Raw genomic sequence first — 21,514 nt, forward strand, 5'->3', positions numbered from 1 at the left:
AACCCAACCAGTGGGTACTGTCACAGGCCAGGGGCTGCTTCCCCTGTCTTTCCCTTACAGGATGAGGAGGCCGAGTCGCCAGCCACTGAAGCTATGCAGCGCTCAGCTCCACGACTGGCCTCCTCTTCCTCCTCCTGCCGCTTCCATCAACCTCAGCAAGTATGGGAAATGATCTGGGACAATGGGAGTTGTAGTTGACCTAGAAGGCACCAGTGCCATTTTGGATCCCTCGAGCTGGACAGCAGTTTCCAATATGCCAGCATGCAAGCTATGCCAAAGCACTATCTTCCATGCTAGAACTTCCCACCCCAAATGACACAGACACCTATCATACAGCTAGCAGGCTATTTCACTCCACAAGGCACTTGTCCTTGAGCTACAAAACAAAACTCAATATTTTGGTGTACCAGCTGTGACCAACACTCTCAATTTGGAAAAAGGCTTCAGTTCTATGCTTACCTCCAAATATGCATTGAATTATATTGCAAGACATACTGCTTCATCAAACCACAGCTTTCTGTATTCAGTTACCTTTTAAAGCCACTTTAAAGCTTCTTCTGCTCAATGGTTCTGACCGATTTAAATTCTTGACTGAGTTTCCTATTAAGACATACTGATTAAACCAAATCAGTTTTCATTAAATTTTATGAGGGGAGTGATAAATTCCATCTACACAATGAAGTGTCCTGTCATCACATGTTTCATGCAAGATTTAAATCAATGAATGAAGCTAGTGTTGTCATTAAGATTTCGGTACTGACATTCCACACACATACACACACACACACCCGACACACACACTTATCCAGTCTTTTAATTTCTAGAATTACCAAAAGATCTGTGCGTTATCAGCAAACTGCTTGATTTGCAAGGGTCTAGCATAAAGGGTGTTGCCTTAGCAAGACAAAGAGATTCTTATTCCACAGCACATGATAGTTAAATCAGACGTTTATGCAAGATGGCACTGAATAGATCCAATTTTGACATCCTAAGCCCTGTTTTGTTACTGCTTTGAGAATTTTTGAGATTAAAGCTTCTCAGACCACATGGGAATCACTGAAGGATGTTTCCTCTTACATAAAAATGCCCTGTGTTGCCATGTGGAATAAACCCCAGGCTACGGTAAAGGGACAATATTCCTAATTTTGGCAGTCATTAAAAACCAAATTCTCCTCTGTCCCTGAGATTAGCAATGTTTCATACATTTTTCCTAGATGTTTTTTCTATATTTTTGCTGGATTTCAGTCATTATTATTATTATTATTATTATTAAATATATTTGTATCTTGCCTTTTTCCTATGATGGGGTTTGAAGCAGCTTACAACAGTAAAAAACAACAACCCAACATTATAAAATACATTGTAATACAAACAAACTAGTTAAAAGTAATAATTCAAATATATCAGAGCACATTTGGAACCAGCATCAAAAACCCTGTTGGCCTTTATGGCAGCCCAGTGATTAGCATTGCCTGCACCTTAGTTTCCAAAGGTTTCCCTGAACAGGAAAGTCTTAGCCTACCCAGCAAAAGGATAACAAACAGAGAGGGAGGCAGTTTAAACCATGGGTAGGCAAGCTAAGGCCCGGGGGCCAAATCTAGCCCAATTGCCTTCTAAATCCGGCCCATGGACGGTCCAGGAATCAGCGTGTTTTTTACATGAGTAGAATGTGTACTTTTATTTAAAATGCATCTCTGGGTTATTTGTGGGGCCTGCCTGGTGTTTTTACATGGGTAGAATGTGTGCTTTTATTTAAAATGCATCCCTGGGTTATTTGTGGGACATAGGAATTCGTTCTTTTTTCTTTCTTTCCAAAATATAGTCCGGCCCCACACAAGGTCTGAGGGACAGTGGACCAGCCCTCTGCTGAAAAAGTTTGCTGACCCCTGGTTTAAACTCTCTTGGGAGGGATTTGCACAATCTGTGAGCAGCCACAGAAAATGGCTCCCAGCAAGACCCACTTGACACAGCCATTTACTGGTACTTCCTTTTAGCACCAGACATACCTCATCTTCCTCGATTTGGGGGGATAATCACAATCATGCTCCTTTTTTCTGTGTGTGCATGCACGCATGCATGTGCATTTGGGTATTGCTGACAGTTAAACTTGACAGTTGTCTATTTATTGTGTATGTAAACTGCCTAGAGAAGTTCTGCATTTGGTGATAAATAAATCAGATATATGATAATGATATGTGTGTGTGTGTGTGTGAGAGAGAGAGAGAGAGAGAGAGTGTGTGTGTGTGTGTGTTGGGGGGGGGGGAGTTCACTGGTCCTACAAGTTCCATCCCAGAGATCAAGTGAAGCAGCTCCACTCCACTCTGACCCTGGAGTAACACTAAAGCAGAGGTGACTTTGAGCAAGACAGGTAGTGGTGACTGATCAACCCCACAGCTTTCAAGTTCTGCACTCACATAATCCATGAATGTAATCAAATGGAAGCAGCAAAAAGACAACCAGGACGAAGCCCATATGGGGTTTAATTGTGATTTTAATAGTTTGAAGTAAGGAGGGGGATACGCAAAGAAAAAAATAATCATGCATATGTTTAGAGTTCTTGCCTCCGGCCCCTTTGCCCCCAAAGCTCCTTGTAGCTTCCTTGGGCTTCTTGCATTCACGCTGCAGGTTGCCCTTTCCCCCCCACACTTGAAACATCGTAGGGCTTTCAAAGCAATAGCCCCACCCTTGGGGGGGGGAAGGAGTAAAGAAACATGGTAACTTTTCCCCACCCTCTACTAAACAGCAGGATATTAAATAAGGGTAAACTACCAAATACATTACCCTTTCCAAACAAGCAATATTCCAACAGCAACACTCTATCTATCCTTCGTTTTAGTTCTTTGATTGGGGATTAGTTTCTGGAAAGAACAGGTATCAGTTTTCATCCCAAATTAATTTACTGGAATGCATGTGAATTAAGGCCAGCAAACAAAGGGGAAGAGGGAGTTCCAGAAAGGCTATCAGTTTTCACTATTTAGGAGTGCGCTTGCACACACGTGTGTGCACACACTCACACTTCAGAAGCTGGACAGGAAAAACATAAAAAAAGGCACCATGATACTAAAGCCAAATAATGAGACCTGGTAACGAGTAATGAATATTAGCGATACAAGACCTTTCCAGCAAATGAAGGGAGTTGGGGAACCTAGATGACACATTCACGTCAGGCAAAAAGCATCAAACTCCAAGCATACATAACCACTGATTTTCAAGCACCCGTAACTACCCACAAACAAAACACTGTTAATAATCACAGAACAGTTGAGAATAAGAACAAAAAGAGTCTTGTCACTCTTTTAAAACTAACACATTTTTATGGAATACTTTTTTTTACTTAATCGGTTGTATTAATATTCAACAGAAAACAAGTTTATAATATTATCACGCATGGTGGGAAAGAAACGTCTAATAACATTAAAAACTACAAGATCAGTGAAGTTATAGGACTGACGACATACATATTGCTCTGTTTCCCTCCAGAAGTCTGCTTAGTAACAGGCGGTTTTTTAGTAGTCTGCTAAAAGACCAGTAGCATGCATCCTCATTGTGTTTCTTACATAGCCAGCATAGAAACACAAGCTACAACCCTCTCAGCAGACCAGTAATTTTTTTTTTTAAGGCTAGTTGCTTTGGATGACCTATTTACAAGGCTGGACTAACATGCAATTAGATGACATAAGGGCCACTGACTCAGGTAGCTTCCTCTGCACCCCAAAGCATCAGACCAACTCATGGAGGATCACTCTATCAATAGCTACTAGCCTTGACAGCCATGCAGTATTTGTAAATATTTCAGAACATTACCACTGAATAGTGAACACTTCCCTTAGCATTACATTTTAAGAAGCAGTGGCACTGTGAACTGTTAATTCGCTAAGTTTTGCATAAAGACCTGTGTACAAATATATATGGCCTAGTTCACCCATAACACGGTCCCCATTTCTCCTACTGCCACAATAACACTAAGCTAAGTCATGATTTGCTTAGATGTTATGCCTGACCCTGGACTCATGGTTTGTCTCTTGAAACAAGCCACAAGCTGTAGCCAAGGTTTGTTCTTGGCTTACCGTTCTTGGCTTACCATCCAGAATTCGTTTGGGAGAGATAAACCATCAGCCCAGGTTCACACAAAGCACTAAGCCAAACCATAGTTTGGCTTCAGTAGTGCTGCAGCAGCAAGACTAGGAAAGGAGTGGAGCAGATATTATTTTTGCTCTGGGCACCCACATGCTTCTTTGTTCATGCTGATCTCGTTTACTGGGTCTATTAGATGTGTTTCCTAAGAATAGTCACCTGGGAAAAGTTAATTACAACAGAGATATTTAAAAAACAGTATTCCAGTTGCCCACTTTCACTTCTACTGTGTTCATTCACTATGTTACTAGTAAATTTTATTTAACAGTCATCTCCAACAGTGATAATTTTTCACAAAGTAATACAGTAGAATAGTTTTTCTAGTACAACACCTATTCTCAGTCTCCTCGTATCAAGATAATTGAGGGCTCTGTAATGGTAAATATAGTTCTGGCTCTTTTTTTAAGTGCTCCACCCAAAAACATGTGATACAGCGCACTGTGCAGTTTTACTAGTAAAACACATCGAGTTACAACCCGCACAGCATGGGCCTCCAAATTAAGAGGCTCTTTTGTTTCACACGTACCCATCTCAACTGGCTAACTGCACACACCTCACAGGTTCTACACAATTGGCTTGAAAATCCACATTTCCTTTGATGTACCCACCAATCAGAAGAGAGAACAGAAGCCCCTCAATCAAGCATACAGCTTGTTGTTGTTTTTATAATGTACTTTTTAAAAAATTGTTTAATGTATCCTTTTATAACTGTAGGTTGCTTTTGAGACATTTGGGTAGCAAGTGACAAATAAATGTATTAAGAAAATACTTACACCCGTGATAAGAGGCCGGAGAGCCTCCTGATTTGCCATATTCTTGCTCCGAGTAGCTGGTGGAGAGATTAGGCTGGCTGGAGCCTCTGCCAAAGGTGATCTGATTACTACCAACCCCAGTGGCCACCTGTGCCATACGCTCTTTGGTCTTCAGGGCTTGGGCCCTCTCTGTCTTGAGCCGGTCGTCATCTTTCAGGAGGGACACCAACTGCTTGGACTTCTCTCGCACATTGATGCCCTGGTCCTTAGCATCCCGGTCAATGTACTGGAAATCCTTCAGAGTCTGGATAGCAAAGATGTTCTCTTTGCATTGTTGCGCCACCCTTTCCGACCCAGTTTTAATCAGGTAATCCAAAAGAGTTAAAGCCTTATAAACATGCCTCCAGTTTTTGCCATGGTCATTCAGCCGCTTCCAGATCATGCTCATGATTTCAGAAAAGGCCACCACATTGTATGTTAGATCTGCTATTTCGGTCATTAAGGAGCTTGATGGGCCCCAGGGGTCATTTGAAGTCGCTTCCCGAACTTTTATTTCAGCCTCTGAATAATTGTTCACAATGTTTTTCATTTGTCTCCTAATCGAAGAAGATGTCATTTTTATCTCCTCCTAAATCAAGGCAGGTTCCCCCCAAAAAGACCTCAGAGACTGGCCACAGTTTTCTCCAATTTTCAAGTCCCTGTGATATGAAGACACGATGTGTGTGACCAACTTGGAGCAAGTTCTGGTAAAGTCATTTCCTCCCCTCACGAAAGGTACAAAAGAAACTGGAAACTCTGACCTAAAAAAGAAACACAGAAAACTATCAGTTGCCATTTTAATTGTTCGCTTACATTTAAAAAAGCTAGCCAAAGCAAACATTCAGATTTTCCCTGACCTATCACCAAAAGGTAATTTTCTTGTTCTAGAACTACAGAAGAAAATTATTACACCACAGATAGGGTTTCCCTCATAAACCAATTTCATAAGCAATCTGTATATGAAATCCAGACACAGGCACAACAGCCCTAGTTGCAGAATAAAGTGCCAGGAGAGAAGAAGGGAGTGAAGATGAAAGTGAACATTGTGACACTGGACTTCTGGTTTGAAGCAAGCTCTGTTGAAATTACTTCCTTCCCTTTAAGTACACAACAAATTTAAGACAGTCCACCCTATTGGAGGAACAGCATCCACAAGAAAGGAATCAACTCAGGGCTCAAAGCCCTGTTGCCATCCTACACACACACACACACACAAATACAAAAGCTCCCAGCCATTATCAGGAGTTCATGGACACCTCACTTCTATTATCCAGTTCTCTCACACACCCAAAGACATTATAAGTCAAGAGCACTACGCTTTTGTCAAGATGCTACTTGACCAGGGTAGGGGAGTCACAAAGTGAGTCAGAAAACAATGCACAGTAAGATGTTTTCATTATAACTGTGCATTAAATAAATTAATCTAGCAGATTACCGCAAAGTCACTAAACAAACTTGCAAACTCAGCAAAAGTAGAGGCCCCCACACAGCAAATGAACTTGCAACTGCAGCAGGAAACCAAATTAAATTTCATGCAGCAGCTGCTGGTTGAAAATACCAGAACAGGAACACCCACACGAGCTGCCTTTTCAGAGACAGAGAGCTGCTAGAACAGTTGCAGTAGCCTGTCAGTTTATTGTCAAAGAGCACTCTCTCGGTCTCTCTCAGTCTTGTGACTTATTCGTGCAACTGGAATGCCATCCGCAGTTAAGTTCAACAGATGCATGCGATGTTGTCACTGGTTTTGTCAGACAGGCCTCAACAATTTTGCCTTTCCATGGCTTCAACAGTGGCACAGCAGCTTAGTTGGATCGCTGTCCACATCCTGGGTTGTGATTTGCATGGCAGGAGCGGCTGCTGAAAACTAAGGGAGCTAGAGAAATTTGCAGTCAAATCCTACCGCCAAAACTGCACTGAACTACACTATGATCCCTTTACTACTGTGGATTTCAGATATTCCACCATTCCCTACAATGTCTGGGGTACAAAAAATTTAAAATGTCAGATGAAGCTGGCCAAAATGATGGGAGTCCATCAACATCTGCTGAGCCACAAGTTAGCAACTCCTGCTCTAGAAAAATTCAGGCACCCCCAAAAGACCTTTATAACACAATTAATGCATATGTTCCTAACTATTAATTAAGGTTCCTGCCTCAAACAGCTTCCTATTCAAATGTACTAGGCACTCTACCTCCAAGGAGAAGTTGTTTACGTTTTAAAATTGGCAATACAGCGTCATTCTCCACCACCACAAGCCCCGTTCCAGAAGTGAGCCTGCTCAGGAAAATTATTATATTACATCATATCATATCACATCATATCATATCATACCATATTATTACACACAGAGTATATATGCAGCCATAGTACATTCTACAATGTATTTACATTACACAACTTAGTCTCTATATCAATCTAAATCTCATAGATGATAATACCAGTTCAGGAAAGACCTTAGAAACAGTGACTCCCATGGTAGTAAGGTGGGTTTCATCACCATCCCATATACCAGTTCAAGTGTGGGGGGGGGACTCCCACTACAAGCTTGCCTTATAACTAAACCAGCCCAATTTGGTCCACAAATAGATATACAAAAGTGGATGCAGAGTTGAAATGACCTTCCAAGGTTTCAGAAGCTTTTGCACACACATACCAACCAAGATAGCATTCAAGCTTTTAATCAAGTAACTGCAGGTGTTTTTCCCATCTCTGAGTGCTTGTGGGAAAGTGATGTGAATGTATTATGGTCAGGTGCGTAGCCTACTAACCTATGAACTCTTTAACCGGATTTAGCGACCTGCAGCACAAAATATGCGTATGAACACTGTCACAGGCATCTAACATCATATGAAGTGATGCAAATGATCTGATGCCCAGAGCTCTTCTGTGAATCAAGTTGACCCCTTTTGCCTCATCAAGAATGTGATTCCTGCAAACTGTCAGGGGGTGGGGGCGGTGAGAGAGAGAAACAGATCTGCTTAATAAGTTCACTTGCCAAAGGCAGAGACTTCCTAGATTTTTGCTACTTCCAAGTCCTCTTGAAATGGGTGGGAGCTGAGGACTTGGCACTTAATTCTGAACAAACATGGTGAGAATAGGGCTTACAACCTTGCTACGCCAAAGCATATAATAAAAGCCTGCTTCTTTGCCTCATGGTGGCATAGGGAGTGGGTGATTTCTACCAGGGAAACAGCAGGAGAAAAAGGGCTGAGCTCTTCCTCCATCCACCACGCCTCTGCTCAAAATTGCCCCTTTCTCATGAAGCCTTGTAGCAAAGAACTGGGCTGTTTCTCTTTTTATTACATACATACATCTGCAACATTTAATTAGATCCTTAATGGTAAGTATGTAAGTGAATGAACAAATTGCTTTGGGCACCAATTGCGCTGCCTAAGAACACATGCTTTATAAGTATTTCAAAGACTTGTTTCCAAAACTAAACAGGAAAAAACAGAACTGTTCTGTATGATGCTGCAGAGAAACGTGTATTAAAAGAAGCTATGAAGCTGGGCACAATGCATAAAAGCCCACATGCAGAACACATATTAGGTCTCCTGCACCATTGTGCAGAAGAGGAAAAAGCAGCAATTCATGTGAATAGAACAGCATGGAGTGCTGGAACAGCCCCACACACGCTGTCTCACTCTCACACAGGCTATTTAAACACAAAGTTATTCAGAGATGGGGTCAAACTAGGGTTTGGGAAGCAAGCTTTCGTTCAGGAAGGGGGCAGGAACCAGAACTACTCTTCTGAAGTCTACACACTGGTCTTCTTCAAACTCCCAGTCTGTGAAAGGATGACAGCAGCCTTCAAACACTAAACTTATGGAAGTTTTCCATTTCCTCTTTCACCATTCAAACAGTAGGCCTGGTTACTGAGAAAAGTAGGCAGGTGGCAAGAGGCAAAGAAGGTTAATTGTCTAAGGGGCTCGTTTCTCCAAGATAAAAGTCTATTCATAGTCTAAAGTATTAGGAGAGAGGGAGTTAAAAGGCATTTCCCAGTAGCAGGTTAAAAAAAGAAAGATCCCAAATATTGGAATTTAACTCTTGAATAAGAGTTTGTGGGCGAAGTATGGACCACTATGCCAACCTTCCCAAACCTGATGCCCTCCAAATGTTGGATTCCAAATCCTATCAGCCACTGCCAACGTTGTCAACAGGCAGGAATGGTGGGGTTTTAATCTGGCCACATCTGGTGGGCACTAGACGGAGGAACTATACCAAAGATCTCTTATCAGAATGCTGAAAATTTACCCCCATAATCTTATCTGGGTTGTTTTTGTAAAGTAAGTGTACTTTTGCCACAATGAAATCTACAGGAGGAAATACAACTGGCCTACCTTACGTGGTAATAACACTCAAGAAAGTGTATACAATATGCTCTGAACACTTAAGAAGTGTTGTTATATTACTTGTCATGTTATCTCACACCACTTTTGCATGGAATTTAATGTGGTGCACACAGAAGTCCCAGGTGGTTCCCCATTGAGGCGCCAAACAGATATAGATCCATCAAGCTTCAACAAGGTTCACAGGACCCTGCTCTGGGACCTATGAACTGCAGATTGTGAACATGAGTATTACAAGATTTGAGGGTTTTGTCCTTAATTTAAGTAAAGCACCCCCAAAAGATTCCTCTTTCAGCCATCAGAAGTATTAACAGGGCAGGGACAGGAAGGATAACAGGAAACCTGACACAGCAAGATGCTGTGTCAATGAAGTCTTCTGGATAAAAAAAGAAATACACCGCAAACGGAAACCACGTATTATTAGTCATTCTGAGCAAAGAAAGAAAGAAACTGTAGAGTTAGTAAAATAGTGGAGAAATTCTGTTACATCACCATGTAATCAACTTGCTGTTGAAAACAGAGAAGGGGAGAAGACTAGGGACACACCTGCCCTGATCATCTGAAATTTAATTGAAGGTTGACATTCTCCAGGTTTCTCTGCAGATGCAAAGAGGCCACACTCTAGCTCCTGGTAGCTCTATGGTGAAAGACTTGTACCCTTTGCATCAGGAAATAGAGCAGGACACCAGTTCAATTTTAGACTGGCAGTGCACATAAGCTCTAGAACCAACATAGTCAAAGCATATCATCACCCAAGGATGTGATTCTCACAAAGACTACACTGTGTTCATTTCAAAACAGAACTTGACCAGTCAGACATAGCTTGACCAGTCAGAGAGTTATTTGAGTTCTTAACAAATAAAAACTTGACATATTTTTCTTCTTTCTTTCTTGGCTGGGGGTCAGAATACCTCAAAGATATTAAAAAATAATGTTTAGATGTTTTTGTATGTATGTGTTGCCTCTTGACAAATTTCAAAGCAGTGGGAATTACAAAGAACAAGTAGTATTTATAAACATTATTCTCTGGCAGAAGTCACAACCAAGTGGAGTATATAATCTGCAGTTGTACAATATTCACACATGACAGCCAGCCAGCCTTTAGAACACTATGCTGCTGTCACCAGAAACCTACAGCACTTTTGCATTCATGTGTGTCTAAACTCCAGGGAGAGCTACTCCAATAACTTGCGATTACTCTCTATTACCAGCACTAGAAGATCACCTCGCCATTCTAAACAAAAAACAGATAACCCAGCAGGTCCCAAGGGTGTTAAACTTCTACAAATCGTTAAAGAATGAAAACTGCAGTCTTCGGCAAGGGACAGAACTAAGTGTAAAACAAGCCATGTCCCACCCCCAATTTATTTCCTAATTGTTCAACATCTGGAGAAAACCAAAACCTTTGCCCTGCTTTCCAGAGTTATCTACATATCAGGTCCATTTCAATATGCACATAGTTAACAAACATTTATTTATGGAAATGAGTGCTAGCATGGACAGACCACTGCATAACACTTCCTAACAGGGTTAACAGTTTCAGCACCTAAAAAAGTTTGTATGTTTTGGTACTTCAAGCTTTTAGTTTGAATTACACTCAGTTGCATTTCTGTTAGGTATTTAAAAAAAACAAAAAACCTGCAGAAGCAGATTACAAAATCAGATACTATTCTTAAATATCTAGAAGCTGTTTAAAAAAAAAGAAAAGAAAAGAAAGAAGAAAAGCTAACATTCTGAATGTATTCAGCAGATGTTTTTGAATGCAACTAAGATAAATCCAGTCTTACTTGGTTCAGGCTGCAGCTCTCTTCAGCATTCAGCTGCACATATTCTAAGTCATTTCAAGCCCCACTTTAAAGATTTAAAAATATGAATTAGATGGATTAAAAATATTAATTTTTAAAATAAACTAGATGGACACTCATTGGGTACAAAACAATTGTCTACCCAGTAAAGCGTAGCAATGTTCTTCAAATCTCTACTGGGGAAAAAAATCAGAAATTCAACAGCAGCAGCAATATATAACATTTGGAACCCTGTTAGGATTTCATGATTTCCAGGCTATATTTTGGGATGAAAGCCACTTAGTACAACCACCTTCCAGCAGCAACTGCCTTTGCCACAACAAGACAAAGTCAAATTAGGAGGAATAGCACAGCACAGAGACAGATAAAATCAAGTGCCTCAGATAAATTTTACTTCCTCGTTTACTGGCCTGCAGAGCGGGCAGCAGCAGAGTCCTGGAAAGGCAGTCAGGTGCAAGCCTGAGTATGTCATAGCAGTTGGACCCATCGTTTTCCCCCCATTCCACAAGCTAGCCATTTATGACCAAAAAAAATCACTAAATTTCATCACAATATACCAGCATTTTATTGGTGCCAGAATGGCTTTGTCATTGCTTTCTGATCCCATCCTCCCATACATCCTCCCTATTTATACTCTATCTATTTACTGTTCACTGACATTTCACACAAGTGGGTGTTCACTTGCTCTTATACTGGAGGGGAACAATGCTTCCACAAAGCCTCTGCTGTCTGTTCCTTCGCCGAATGCTACTTTCTGTAAATTGGCTCCAGGAGAAAGTATACGTTCCCTTTTTCTCAGACATGCTCCTTTATCACAAACAGCTTTGCAAATATCCTTCTCACTCGGGATACAAATTAACCTAAGATTTTACAAGCATGAGGCAGCATTGGGGTTAGGCAAGTTAGGGGCAGTGCTACCTGCACTAACTGGAGGGAGTGTGACAGCATTCTAAGTTAAGAGCACCGTAACTTGCAAAAGGCAGCAATCATACTCCTTATAATAGAGTCATGATAAATTTTCTGCAACAGGGAAGACTTAGGCCACTGTTCCTGAATCTGGTGCCCTCCAGATGTTGATGGACTACAACTCCCAGCATCCCTGTCCCTCGGCCATGCTGCCTGGAGGAAGCAGTAGTCCAACACATCTGGAGAGCACCAGGTTGGAGAAGGCTGGGTTAGGCATTTTCATGAACAAGGCTTTTGGGCTTGACGTTGAGAATAGCTACTTTTAAGTCTCTTGCACATGAAAAATCTTTAGCGTACTTTCAATCTTGCTCAGAAGGAGCAGCCTTCGCAAAGGGAAAGATTTTTGCAATTCATCATTAACTGCTCTAACCTCCCTGACAACTGCACTTAACAAAGAGGCTCTTTGCCATCTGTTTAAGTGCCTAAAACAGAATGCCTGTGTTGAGAGTCACCTTCAACACTTCCAACTTAACACTATTAATTCAATTAAGACCAGACACTCCAAGAAAGAGACAATGCCACAGATGCACATCAAGACCTTATGGCAAAAATGATGGACGGCAGGAAGGCAAGGAAACATTAGTAAAAGTAAAGGGAACGCTGACCATTAGGTCCAGTCGCGGACGACTCTGGGGTTGCGGCGCTCATCTCACTTTATTGGCTGAGGGAGCTGGCGTACAGCTTCCAGGTCATGTGGCCAGCATGACTAAGCCGCTTCTGGCGAACCAGAGCAGCGCACAGAAACACCATTTACCTTCCTGCCAGAGTGCTACCTGTTTATCTCCTTGCACTTTGACGTGCTTTCGAACTGCTAGGTGGGCAGGAGCAGGGACCGAGCAACAGGAGCTCACCCCATTGCGGGGATTCGAACCGCCGACCTTCTGATCGGCAAGCCCTAGGCTCTAAGGTTTAACCCACAGCGCCACCGGCGTCCCTCCAAGGAAACATTACATCTCAGCAAAAGACTGGAAATAACGGTGAGTCCCAAACACGGATGAAGTTCTTTCATTGTCTACTCGAAATGCAATGTTACCTCAGTGTTGAGAAGTAATGGCTTGTAAATTTACAATTTGCACTTAACTTTTACCCATTGCAATGCAGGAAACTGCAGCTACCAATATTCAGCAGGTTAGCAGATACAGCTATTGTACACAGGCTGTAGGTGATGAAGAATTCATGCCTTTGTTAAAGAATTGAGGAATTACAGTACCAAGGAAAGTATGCTTGACACTTAGTCAACTGCAAACATACCAGCCAAACATACCCACTCATAATGACTCTTTGTTTGATATTACTGGAAAGGAGTGCTCCAAAGCTAGAAGGCACAAACTTAGATGCACTTTATTCCGTTAACAAAAATCCCGATTCTTATCAAGATGTTTCAAAGCTCACTCAAAAATCACAAGCAATATGTTCACTGACAGACGTACAATGCCACAGTTTGCATTCTGTAACAGAAAACATTTCAGAGCAGATGTCGTGTTCATGCTTCCAAGTTGTTATTATGAACAGAACATTTTGAAACTGAAATACCTGCAAACAAGTCCTCCTAAGGGTCACAAGAACTGGCAATGTGTAAGATTCGCTGGTTTATTCAAAGTCTCCCAATAAGTAGAGGCAGAGGACAACAACAAAGTATAGGACGGCAAGAACGACCTGTTTTGTTTCACAGGTTTACAAACAGTTTCTGCAAAGCTCTTAAAAATAAGCTGCATACTGAAAGAGAGTCATGTTAATTGAAGTATTTAAGTCAGCAGGATACTTGTTCAATTTCAACACCCTGCCTACTCGCATCAGAAGCATCAGGCATAGTTAAAAGAGCAAAAAGTTGCAAAAGCCAACCATCTTAGGATTTCTTGTTTACCCATGAAAACATTATTTAATCATGGCTTTGGAGAGCTGATTATTTCAGTTCATGAATCCTGACAATTCACAAAAAACAAATTTTTTAACCTTCAACCTAATTTAAAAAGAAAAATTACCGTAGCCTTCAACATCATTGAGGGAATAACACACCAAATAAACATGGACAACATTGCAAAATAAAGGCATTCCAAAATGTAAGTATAATTTTCCCTATAAAAGAAACAGGAATTGCTTCAAGAAGCTTCAGACTATCAATATTTCCATCAGCTAAAATACTTGGGCACTGGAGTTACACAGCAGAAATTCAAAGAACCAGGCTTTTTAAATTCTGTTCTAAAGGAATTAAATCATGTATGGTAAAAAAAAAAAAAAACCATTAGACGTTGATGCCTATTATTCCTGGTTATGTCCAGTATTAGAAATGTGATCTACTACCAACCAAGGTTGCTCTAAAAATCATCGGAGACTCCAGCGAGCAGCCACAGAAGCTATAGAAACTATGGGACAATCAGGGATTGAAACTCATGAAGGCTGCTCGCTGATATCCTAAACACACATTCTTTTCATGGCCCATATATTTCAGTGGGGTTTACTTAAGAACAAGCCTAGTTAGGACTGGAAGAGAAAAACAAGACGCCGTTCTGCTGCTTTCCACAGCTACTCCACCCACCACCATTATTTTCAACCAGGGACTGATTAGCATGCAGGAGGAACAGCTGCCACAAACCATAGTCAAGGAAGGAAAACTGTGTTCTGTCTCGTCCTGAAGGCCATAGCTTCCTTGCTTCCTAAAAGCCAACATTAGTTTTCATTCGTCAGTTTCTTCAGAGATAGCTTGCAGTAAATAAGGAGATGCATTTATACTGTAGCCAATGAATGTTAGCTGGCTCTAGCTTTAACCATGTGTAAGCCCTGTGAACATCCAGGCATAATGTATTACTGGAGCCAGACTGATGGGACAGGCACAGCCCTACCCAATCCATCTTGGTCTGATGAAAAGGTAGAAACTGAAGAAGAGAACTGGTCATTTCTGCCTTTTTATTATATTGAACATTTGCATCCCACCCTTCCTCTAAATACACAGCACAGTTGGGAAGGTTATACTAGAAATGACCTGTCCATCCCATTTTCCAAACCCAATGCTCTAGCCACTGCTCCCTACAGTGACTTGTATTATTTATTTATTTTATTGCATTTACATCCCAACTTTTTTTCTCCAAAGAGCTCAAGGTGGTGCACATGGTTCTCCCCATTCTCATTTAATCCCCACAACTCATGTATAAAGTGGCAGGCTACAGCAGCTTTTCACATTTTCGCCCTTCAGGGAATACCTTTCAGAATGGACTGACCTGCTAAGGGAACCAGTTGTGTTGCATATCCTGAGAGCACTTAAAAGACCTGCCGGGTTTCAACATCACCTTTCACGAACCTTGCAGCACACAACACAACACTTTGCAAGGGAAGACCTGGTGGCAGTCGAGCTGCCTTAGGTAAGATGTCATTACTGACCATACACAGGAATGTTTGCTGAGCTTCAAAGTTCCCTCGAAGACAGTTTGAAAGCATCACAATTCACAAGAAGGAATGGGTAGCATAACAGATAATTTGGTTACAGCAGCAAAATTGCCTCAACCCAAATCCTACAGAGACAGAATAGTCTATGTTAGTGCATGCTGATTTCTGAATTCACCAGTTAGAAATATGTATATATATCCTATGACTTATGCATAACAAGATTTTTAAAATCCACTGTTGCAAACAGGGATGGATTCACCTCCAGGCTGCACTACAACAGCCAGAAAGCAGGCCAACATACACCAAGCAAAATAAATTTCATGCTACCATTATGTGGGAACCCCAGCTTTGAGCAGTACAGTCATACCTCGGAAGTCGGGCACCTTGTGAATCGAATGTTTTGGCTCCCAAACGCTGCAAACCCAGAAGTGAGTGTTCCGGTTTGCGAACTTTCTTTGGAACCCGAATGTCCGACGTGGGTTCCGTTGGCTGCGCCTTGGTTTCCAAACATTTTGGAAGTCGAACGGACTTCCCAAATGGATTCTGTTCGACTTCTGAGGTACGACTGTAGCTCCCTTAGGTGTCTCCCAAAGCAGTGGCTGTAGAAAATGGACCACTGCTGAGGTGGTGAGGGGGCCAAGGAAGGATTGACAAGGTGGTCCAAAAGATTACATAGACTGGATCTGGCCCACAGGCTGCCAGTTCTCTGGCCCAATATAATGACTAGAACTGATCTCCAACTTCAGAACTGTTCGCAATAGTGGCAATATTTTACAAAGCTGTAAGATTCACTGCTTAGAAATTTTCTAACATTAAGCAGTCTATTTTTTTTCCATGTAAACAAACAATAAATGAATATGGCCACCACAGAAGTTATTTGAGGCTTCATCCCCACAAGTGGTGTATGCCATTTAGCAATGGCATAGAGCAACTATTTTTAAGGATTCCCTGAGATCATACAGGAAAAATGCCGTCAACTTCAAGGCACAAAGGCATCCAAGGAATCAACTCTACTCTGCTAAGCTTGTCAAATGGCTACAGAAAGCTATCCGGTTTATTTATACCAAGCACAATACATATTACAGTATTCCTAAAAGCTGCAAACACCCCAAAATATTCATATCTACAAGTCAGTACTTGAAAATTCATCTGTCTAGTTTGGCTGGTTTAGTTTGATCCGCGACATACGTCAGCCAGCGCTGCTCTGCATGGAAATTACACACAAGACATCTGCTAAGATCAGAAGGAATTAAGGTAATCTGAGAATGTCAGTAAATAACATTACCAAAGAATACTTCCATTCCAATTAGAAATTCCTTTTAGGCTTCAATCCCATACACAGTAGGAGTAAGCCCCGTATAACTCAATGGGTCTTACTTCTGTGCAGGCATTTGTCAGATTATGTTGTTAGAGATGGTAAATTGGAAAAAAATAACTATTTCAATTATTCTGTAGTTCTCATGTACTGCCAAAAAAATTACCCTAAAATGGCTGTGAAACCCTAAGTAGCTGTTTCACATACCACACAACGTAGTACAATAGAAATTTCCATTACCTCTAAAAAATACCAGTCGGATATGTAAGTTAAGGCTACACAGGTGTATTTCCATTATTACGATGTTCAATTCAGCATGTAAGAGGAAACATATGTGAGGCTATTGTAGGAACATGTGCTTCTCTGTAGTTTGGTCCTACAAATAAGTTACTCAGAATTCAGTCTCATTTTTAAATGGAATTTACTCCCAGCTAAGCATTCTTACAACTACAGTCAACTACAAGCCCATTCTTTCACAGAAGTAAACCTTAGTGAAATATATAGGCTATAGTGCTGAGTAACCTGCTGTCATGTTAGGCACTCTTACCTAATTTAGAAGTGGAGGGGGGGCTTTTTAAAAGACAAAAATTCACCGCACATATTAAGATTATTTCTCTGATTGGCATTAAGTAAAAACCAACACAGAACACAACTTAAGTTTCTCGGTTATTGTACTAGGAATAACAAAATAATTCAGAATATAATCAAGAGCACATATTACCAGTATTAGCAGAGAGATTAGATTTTCATCATGGCCACTAACTTTTTTTCAGATCAGAACAGTAAAGATGTTTTTGTACAGTTATAGTAGAGCAGTACGATCATTTTGTGTTAGCAAAGCTATGTATCATGTTCAAAGGGGTAACTCCCTATGCAACTACAATTTTAATGCATATTTTAACATTATGTTCTCCAGATCCAATAACATTACTTTCAAACATCTCTCAAACTAATCAGATTTAAAAAAAAAAAATGAAGAAAAAGTCAGCTGCAAATCCACAAGTTGAGAGTGTCAGGGGATTTAAAATGTATTCAGTTAGATAGATATGAACCCCCTTTCTGAGAAATTTTAATCAAATCTAGGCTAGACAGAAATGGAAAACAGATATTTCACTGCCATTAGCTGTTCCGGTATTGCAAGGATAAGCTTAGATTTGCTGCTCGGGGGGGGGGGGGGGGAATCAGTGGCTACAGACTTTGCTGCCACAATATGAAGAAACTGTTGCTGCCAGCCTAATGGAGACAACAAAGGCTACTTGGAATGCAGGGTGTTAATTTCAAGGCAGCATTACACGTGCACAAACACACGCAGTAGCGTAGCGTGGGTTGTCAGCACCCGGGGCAAGGCAAGTAATTCGCGCCCCCTAACCCATGGATTTGCGCCCAACCCGTGGATTTGCGCCCCCTAACCCTAACCCCCAGATGTTGCGCCCGGTGCGGCCGGCCCCCCCTGCACCCCCCACACTACGCCACTGAACACACGGAAAAACAAAAGCCTTCCAAACCTTGCCCAAGCCAATAAAACACCCCCATACACACCCTGCTTGTTCATGCTCCCATTGCAAACCATGTATGTACACAGGCATGTGTTCCCATAAACTGGTTTCCTCTGTAGAGACTCCCCAAAGCATAGCCCCAAGAACCCACACCCCTCAACGTCTTCCAGTGTCTCTTCTCGTCCCACCCATCTCACAGCAACATAAGCCAACACAAATAAGCTTCCTCCCCATTATCTTCCTTCCTTCCTTCATGCACCCCACTTCACTATCCCCAAACAACCACCTTCAAGATATCCAGTCACTTTAATCCCCAAACTCATCCCTCTACTCTACACCCATAAATCCAGCTCTCCCTCCCATGCTTATGAAGCACCCCGTTTCAGGAAACCCCAATTTCTTATCGCATGCCCCACCTCTTCTGCATCTGAGGAGTCTCACAATAGCCAGTATAAACAGAAATATATTTACAAAACCAGCCTATGTATCAGGTAAGTTAGTACTAAAAACAGCAGTACTGTAAAAACAAACAAAAACCAAAATCTTCACAATGAAATGTTGACCCTTTGGGGAGCAGAGCTTCATAATGGATCACTTACTGAACTCACCCCTACGGGAGTAGGGTATGCATGTGTGCAATTGATAAGGCATTGTGAATATATACGATATGGTACATAGATGTAACAGATACTTAATGCATATATATATATGTATATATATATATATATATCTCCATAACCTAAGTGTCAGTGCATAAACATTTTAAGACGCCTATATTAATACATCAAATGTAACAAATACTTACTAGTCAGTTCAGTTTAGCACACAGAAACAAAGCAAAACAGGTTAAAAGACGCAGAAACGAAGCAAAACTGGGAAGATTTAAAATGCCATAGCGAAACACACACTAAAAAGGGGGGGGGGGAAAGACACCCCAGGTAATATTTACAATGCCCAACTTAACCCAGCAACAAGCCCATCCATCCATCTGTATTGCCAAACCAGCTAAAAATGCCACATGGGAAGAGGCCGAGGAAGCAGCGCCAATTGGGGGGGGGGGAGCAAAGATGCATTTCACGTCTCAGAGGCGCTTGCCCCCCACCCCCAAGATACCCGCTTCGCAGACCCCGAGCCCTGGCCGACCCCCCTCACCCAACAACAACACCCCCCAATTCTTCCTCCTCCTCCTCAGCCCCCCGCCCCACACCCGCCCCCGTCTGCCTCGAGACACCCGCTTCGGGGACGCACACGCCCCCCACCCAGCAGCCACGCTTGCTCTTTCCCCACCTCCCTCCAGCCTGCGGCGGGGGCTGAGGGAGGGTCGGCCGCCCCTTCCCACCGCCGCCACCTGAGGCCCAGGTCCGGCCCACCCCACCCCCCTCCATAAAAAGAAAAACAACAACCCCCCACCTGCTGCTGCTGCTGCTGCTGCTGCTTCTCTCGCAGGGCCCAAGTGGCTCCTCCGGACTGGAGCGCCGCCAGGAGCAGCAACAGCAGCAGGAGGAGCAGCAGCAGGAGGAGGAGCGTCGTGGTCGCCGCCGCCGCCGCCGCCGCCTCTCGGACTGGGTTTGACACCCGCCGCCCACACGCGCCATCCAACATGGCGGAGGGAGGGAGGCACGGAGAGGGACGGGGAGAGCGAGGCAGGCAACGCGCGCTCCCGCGCGGGCGAGCGAGCGCGCCGTCCCGCCTCAGAGAGAAACAAGTGGGCGGTGGGTGGGGGGGGGCGCTTCTCCTGCCTGTGTGAGCGCGCGCGCGCGCGCGCGCGTTCTCGCCCATGGTTGTTTTCCCTTCCTCACAAGTGATAATGTGAGGGTTTATTTATTTTTTTCCCCTCCCTCTCACGAATTTTATCCACCCGCATCTGTTTTTCTTTGGAAAGGGTAGGGTGGGAGGTCGTAGGAAATGGGAGCCCTGAAAAAGGAAAAGGAAACCATCTATATGGGGGCGAGTGTTTTGTGTCTGTGTGTAAATAAATAAGATCACGCCCTCTTTTATTTGGCTTGCTCTTCTTCTTCTTCTTTTGAGGCGGGAAGTCTGTGGCTGGGTATAAAAAAAGACCCCCGCTTTTTGGAGGGGGAAATGTTGAGGGGGCGTCTAGGGGAGTAAAGCTCTCGCGCCCCCTTTAGGGGAGCAAGCACATATTTGTATACAAGAAATAAATGGCTTTTTGGGGGGGGGGAGTCTAAATATAAAGACTGGGCTCCATGATCACTGCAGATGGTGACAGCAGCCGCGAAATTAACGCCTGCTTCTTGGGAGAAGGGCAATGACAGGCCTAGACAGCATCTTGAGAAGTAGAGACATCACCTTGCCAACAAAGGTCCGTATAGTTAAAGCTATGGTTTTCCCAGTAGTGATGTATGGAAGTGAGAGCTGGACCATAAAGAAGGCTGATCACCGAAGAATTGATGCTTTTGAATTATGGTGCTGGAGGAGACTCTTGAGAGTCCCATGGACTGCAAGAAGATCAAACCTCTCCATTCTGAAGGAAATCAGCCCTGAGTGCTCACTGGAAGGACAGATTGTGAAGCTGAGGCTCCAGTACTTTGGCCACCTCATGAGAAGAGAAGACTCCCTGGAGAAGACCCTGATGTTGGGAAAGATGGAGGGCACAAGGAGAAGGGGGCGACAGAGGACGAGATGGTTGGATAGTGTTTTCGAGGTTACCAGCATGAGTCTGACCAAGCTGCGGGGGGCAGTGGAGGACAGGAGTGCCTGGCGTTCTCTGGTCCATGGGGTCACGAAGAGTCGGACACGACTAAACGACTAAACAACAACAAACCTTCCCCTTCCTTAGGGGGTTGAGCGAAAGTATGTATATATACATACAAATAAAAAAGATGACTCCTTTTCTTTGCGGTGGGGACAGTCTATGTCTGTGCATAGATAAAAACCCACCTAACCCCTTTTGGTGGGGAAAATGTAATGGAGGCGTATGTGTATATATAAACAAGGCTCGTTCTCTTTTTAAAAAAAATTGTGTGTATATACACATTTTTGAAAGGGGGGTCTTTTTGTGTATTGGGGGAGATGTTGAAGGGATGTGTGTATATAAAAATGAGGCAGTCACACATCTCTTTTTTAGTGGTGGAATAAATATAAGACCTGCCCCCTCTCAGGTTTGGTTTTGTTTTTGTTTGTTTGTGGAATTGCATCAGGAAAATATTACCCAGGGGGTGAAACATCTCTCCCAAATATCTATATATATATGGTGTAAACATAAACACATAAATAAAACTTATTGTCCCCTCAGTTATCAAATTTCCCGCCATTT

The 21,514-nt window shown here is 42.6% G+C and overlaps 1 protein-coding gene across 2 annotated transcripts in view; it reads right to left on the reverse strand.

Moving 5' to 3' along the window:
- EPN2 (epsin 2) overlaps nt 1–19,845 on the reverse strand; it is a 38,347-nt gene extending 18,502 nt beyond the window's left edge. Inside the window, exons 1-2 of one of the 2 annotated variants that reach the window (XM_079953822.1) lie at nt 19,648–19,845; nt 4,908–5,686 (exon numbers count right to left, since the gene is read on the reverse strand). In XM_079953822.1, the coding sequence (XP_079809948.1) occupies nt 4,908–5,502 (595 nt within the window). In that variant the 5' untranslated portion in view covers nt 5,503–5,686; nt 19,648–19,845. Of the gene's footprint in view, nt 1–4,907; nt 5,687–19,042; nt 19,248–19,647 lie in introns of those variants that run through there. The other variant, XM_079953823.1, reaches the window with a different exon arrangement.
- Nucleotides 19,846–21,514: the final 1,669 nt, after the last annotated feature.

The sequence above is a fragment of the Podarcis cretensis genome (genome assembly GCF_951804945.1).
Source record: "Podarcis cretensis genome assembly, chromosome: 14".
Classification (NCBI taxonomy): Eukaryota; Metazoa; Chordata; class Lepidosauria; order Squamata; family Lacertidae; genus Podarcis; species Podarcis cretensis.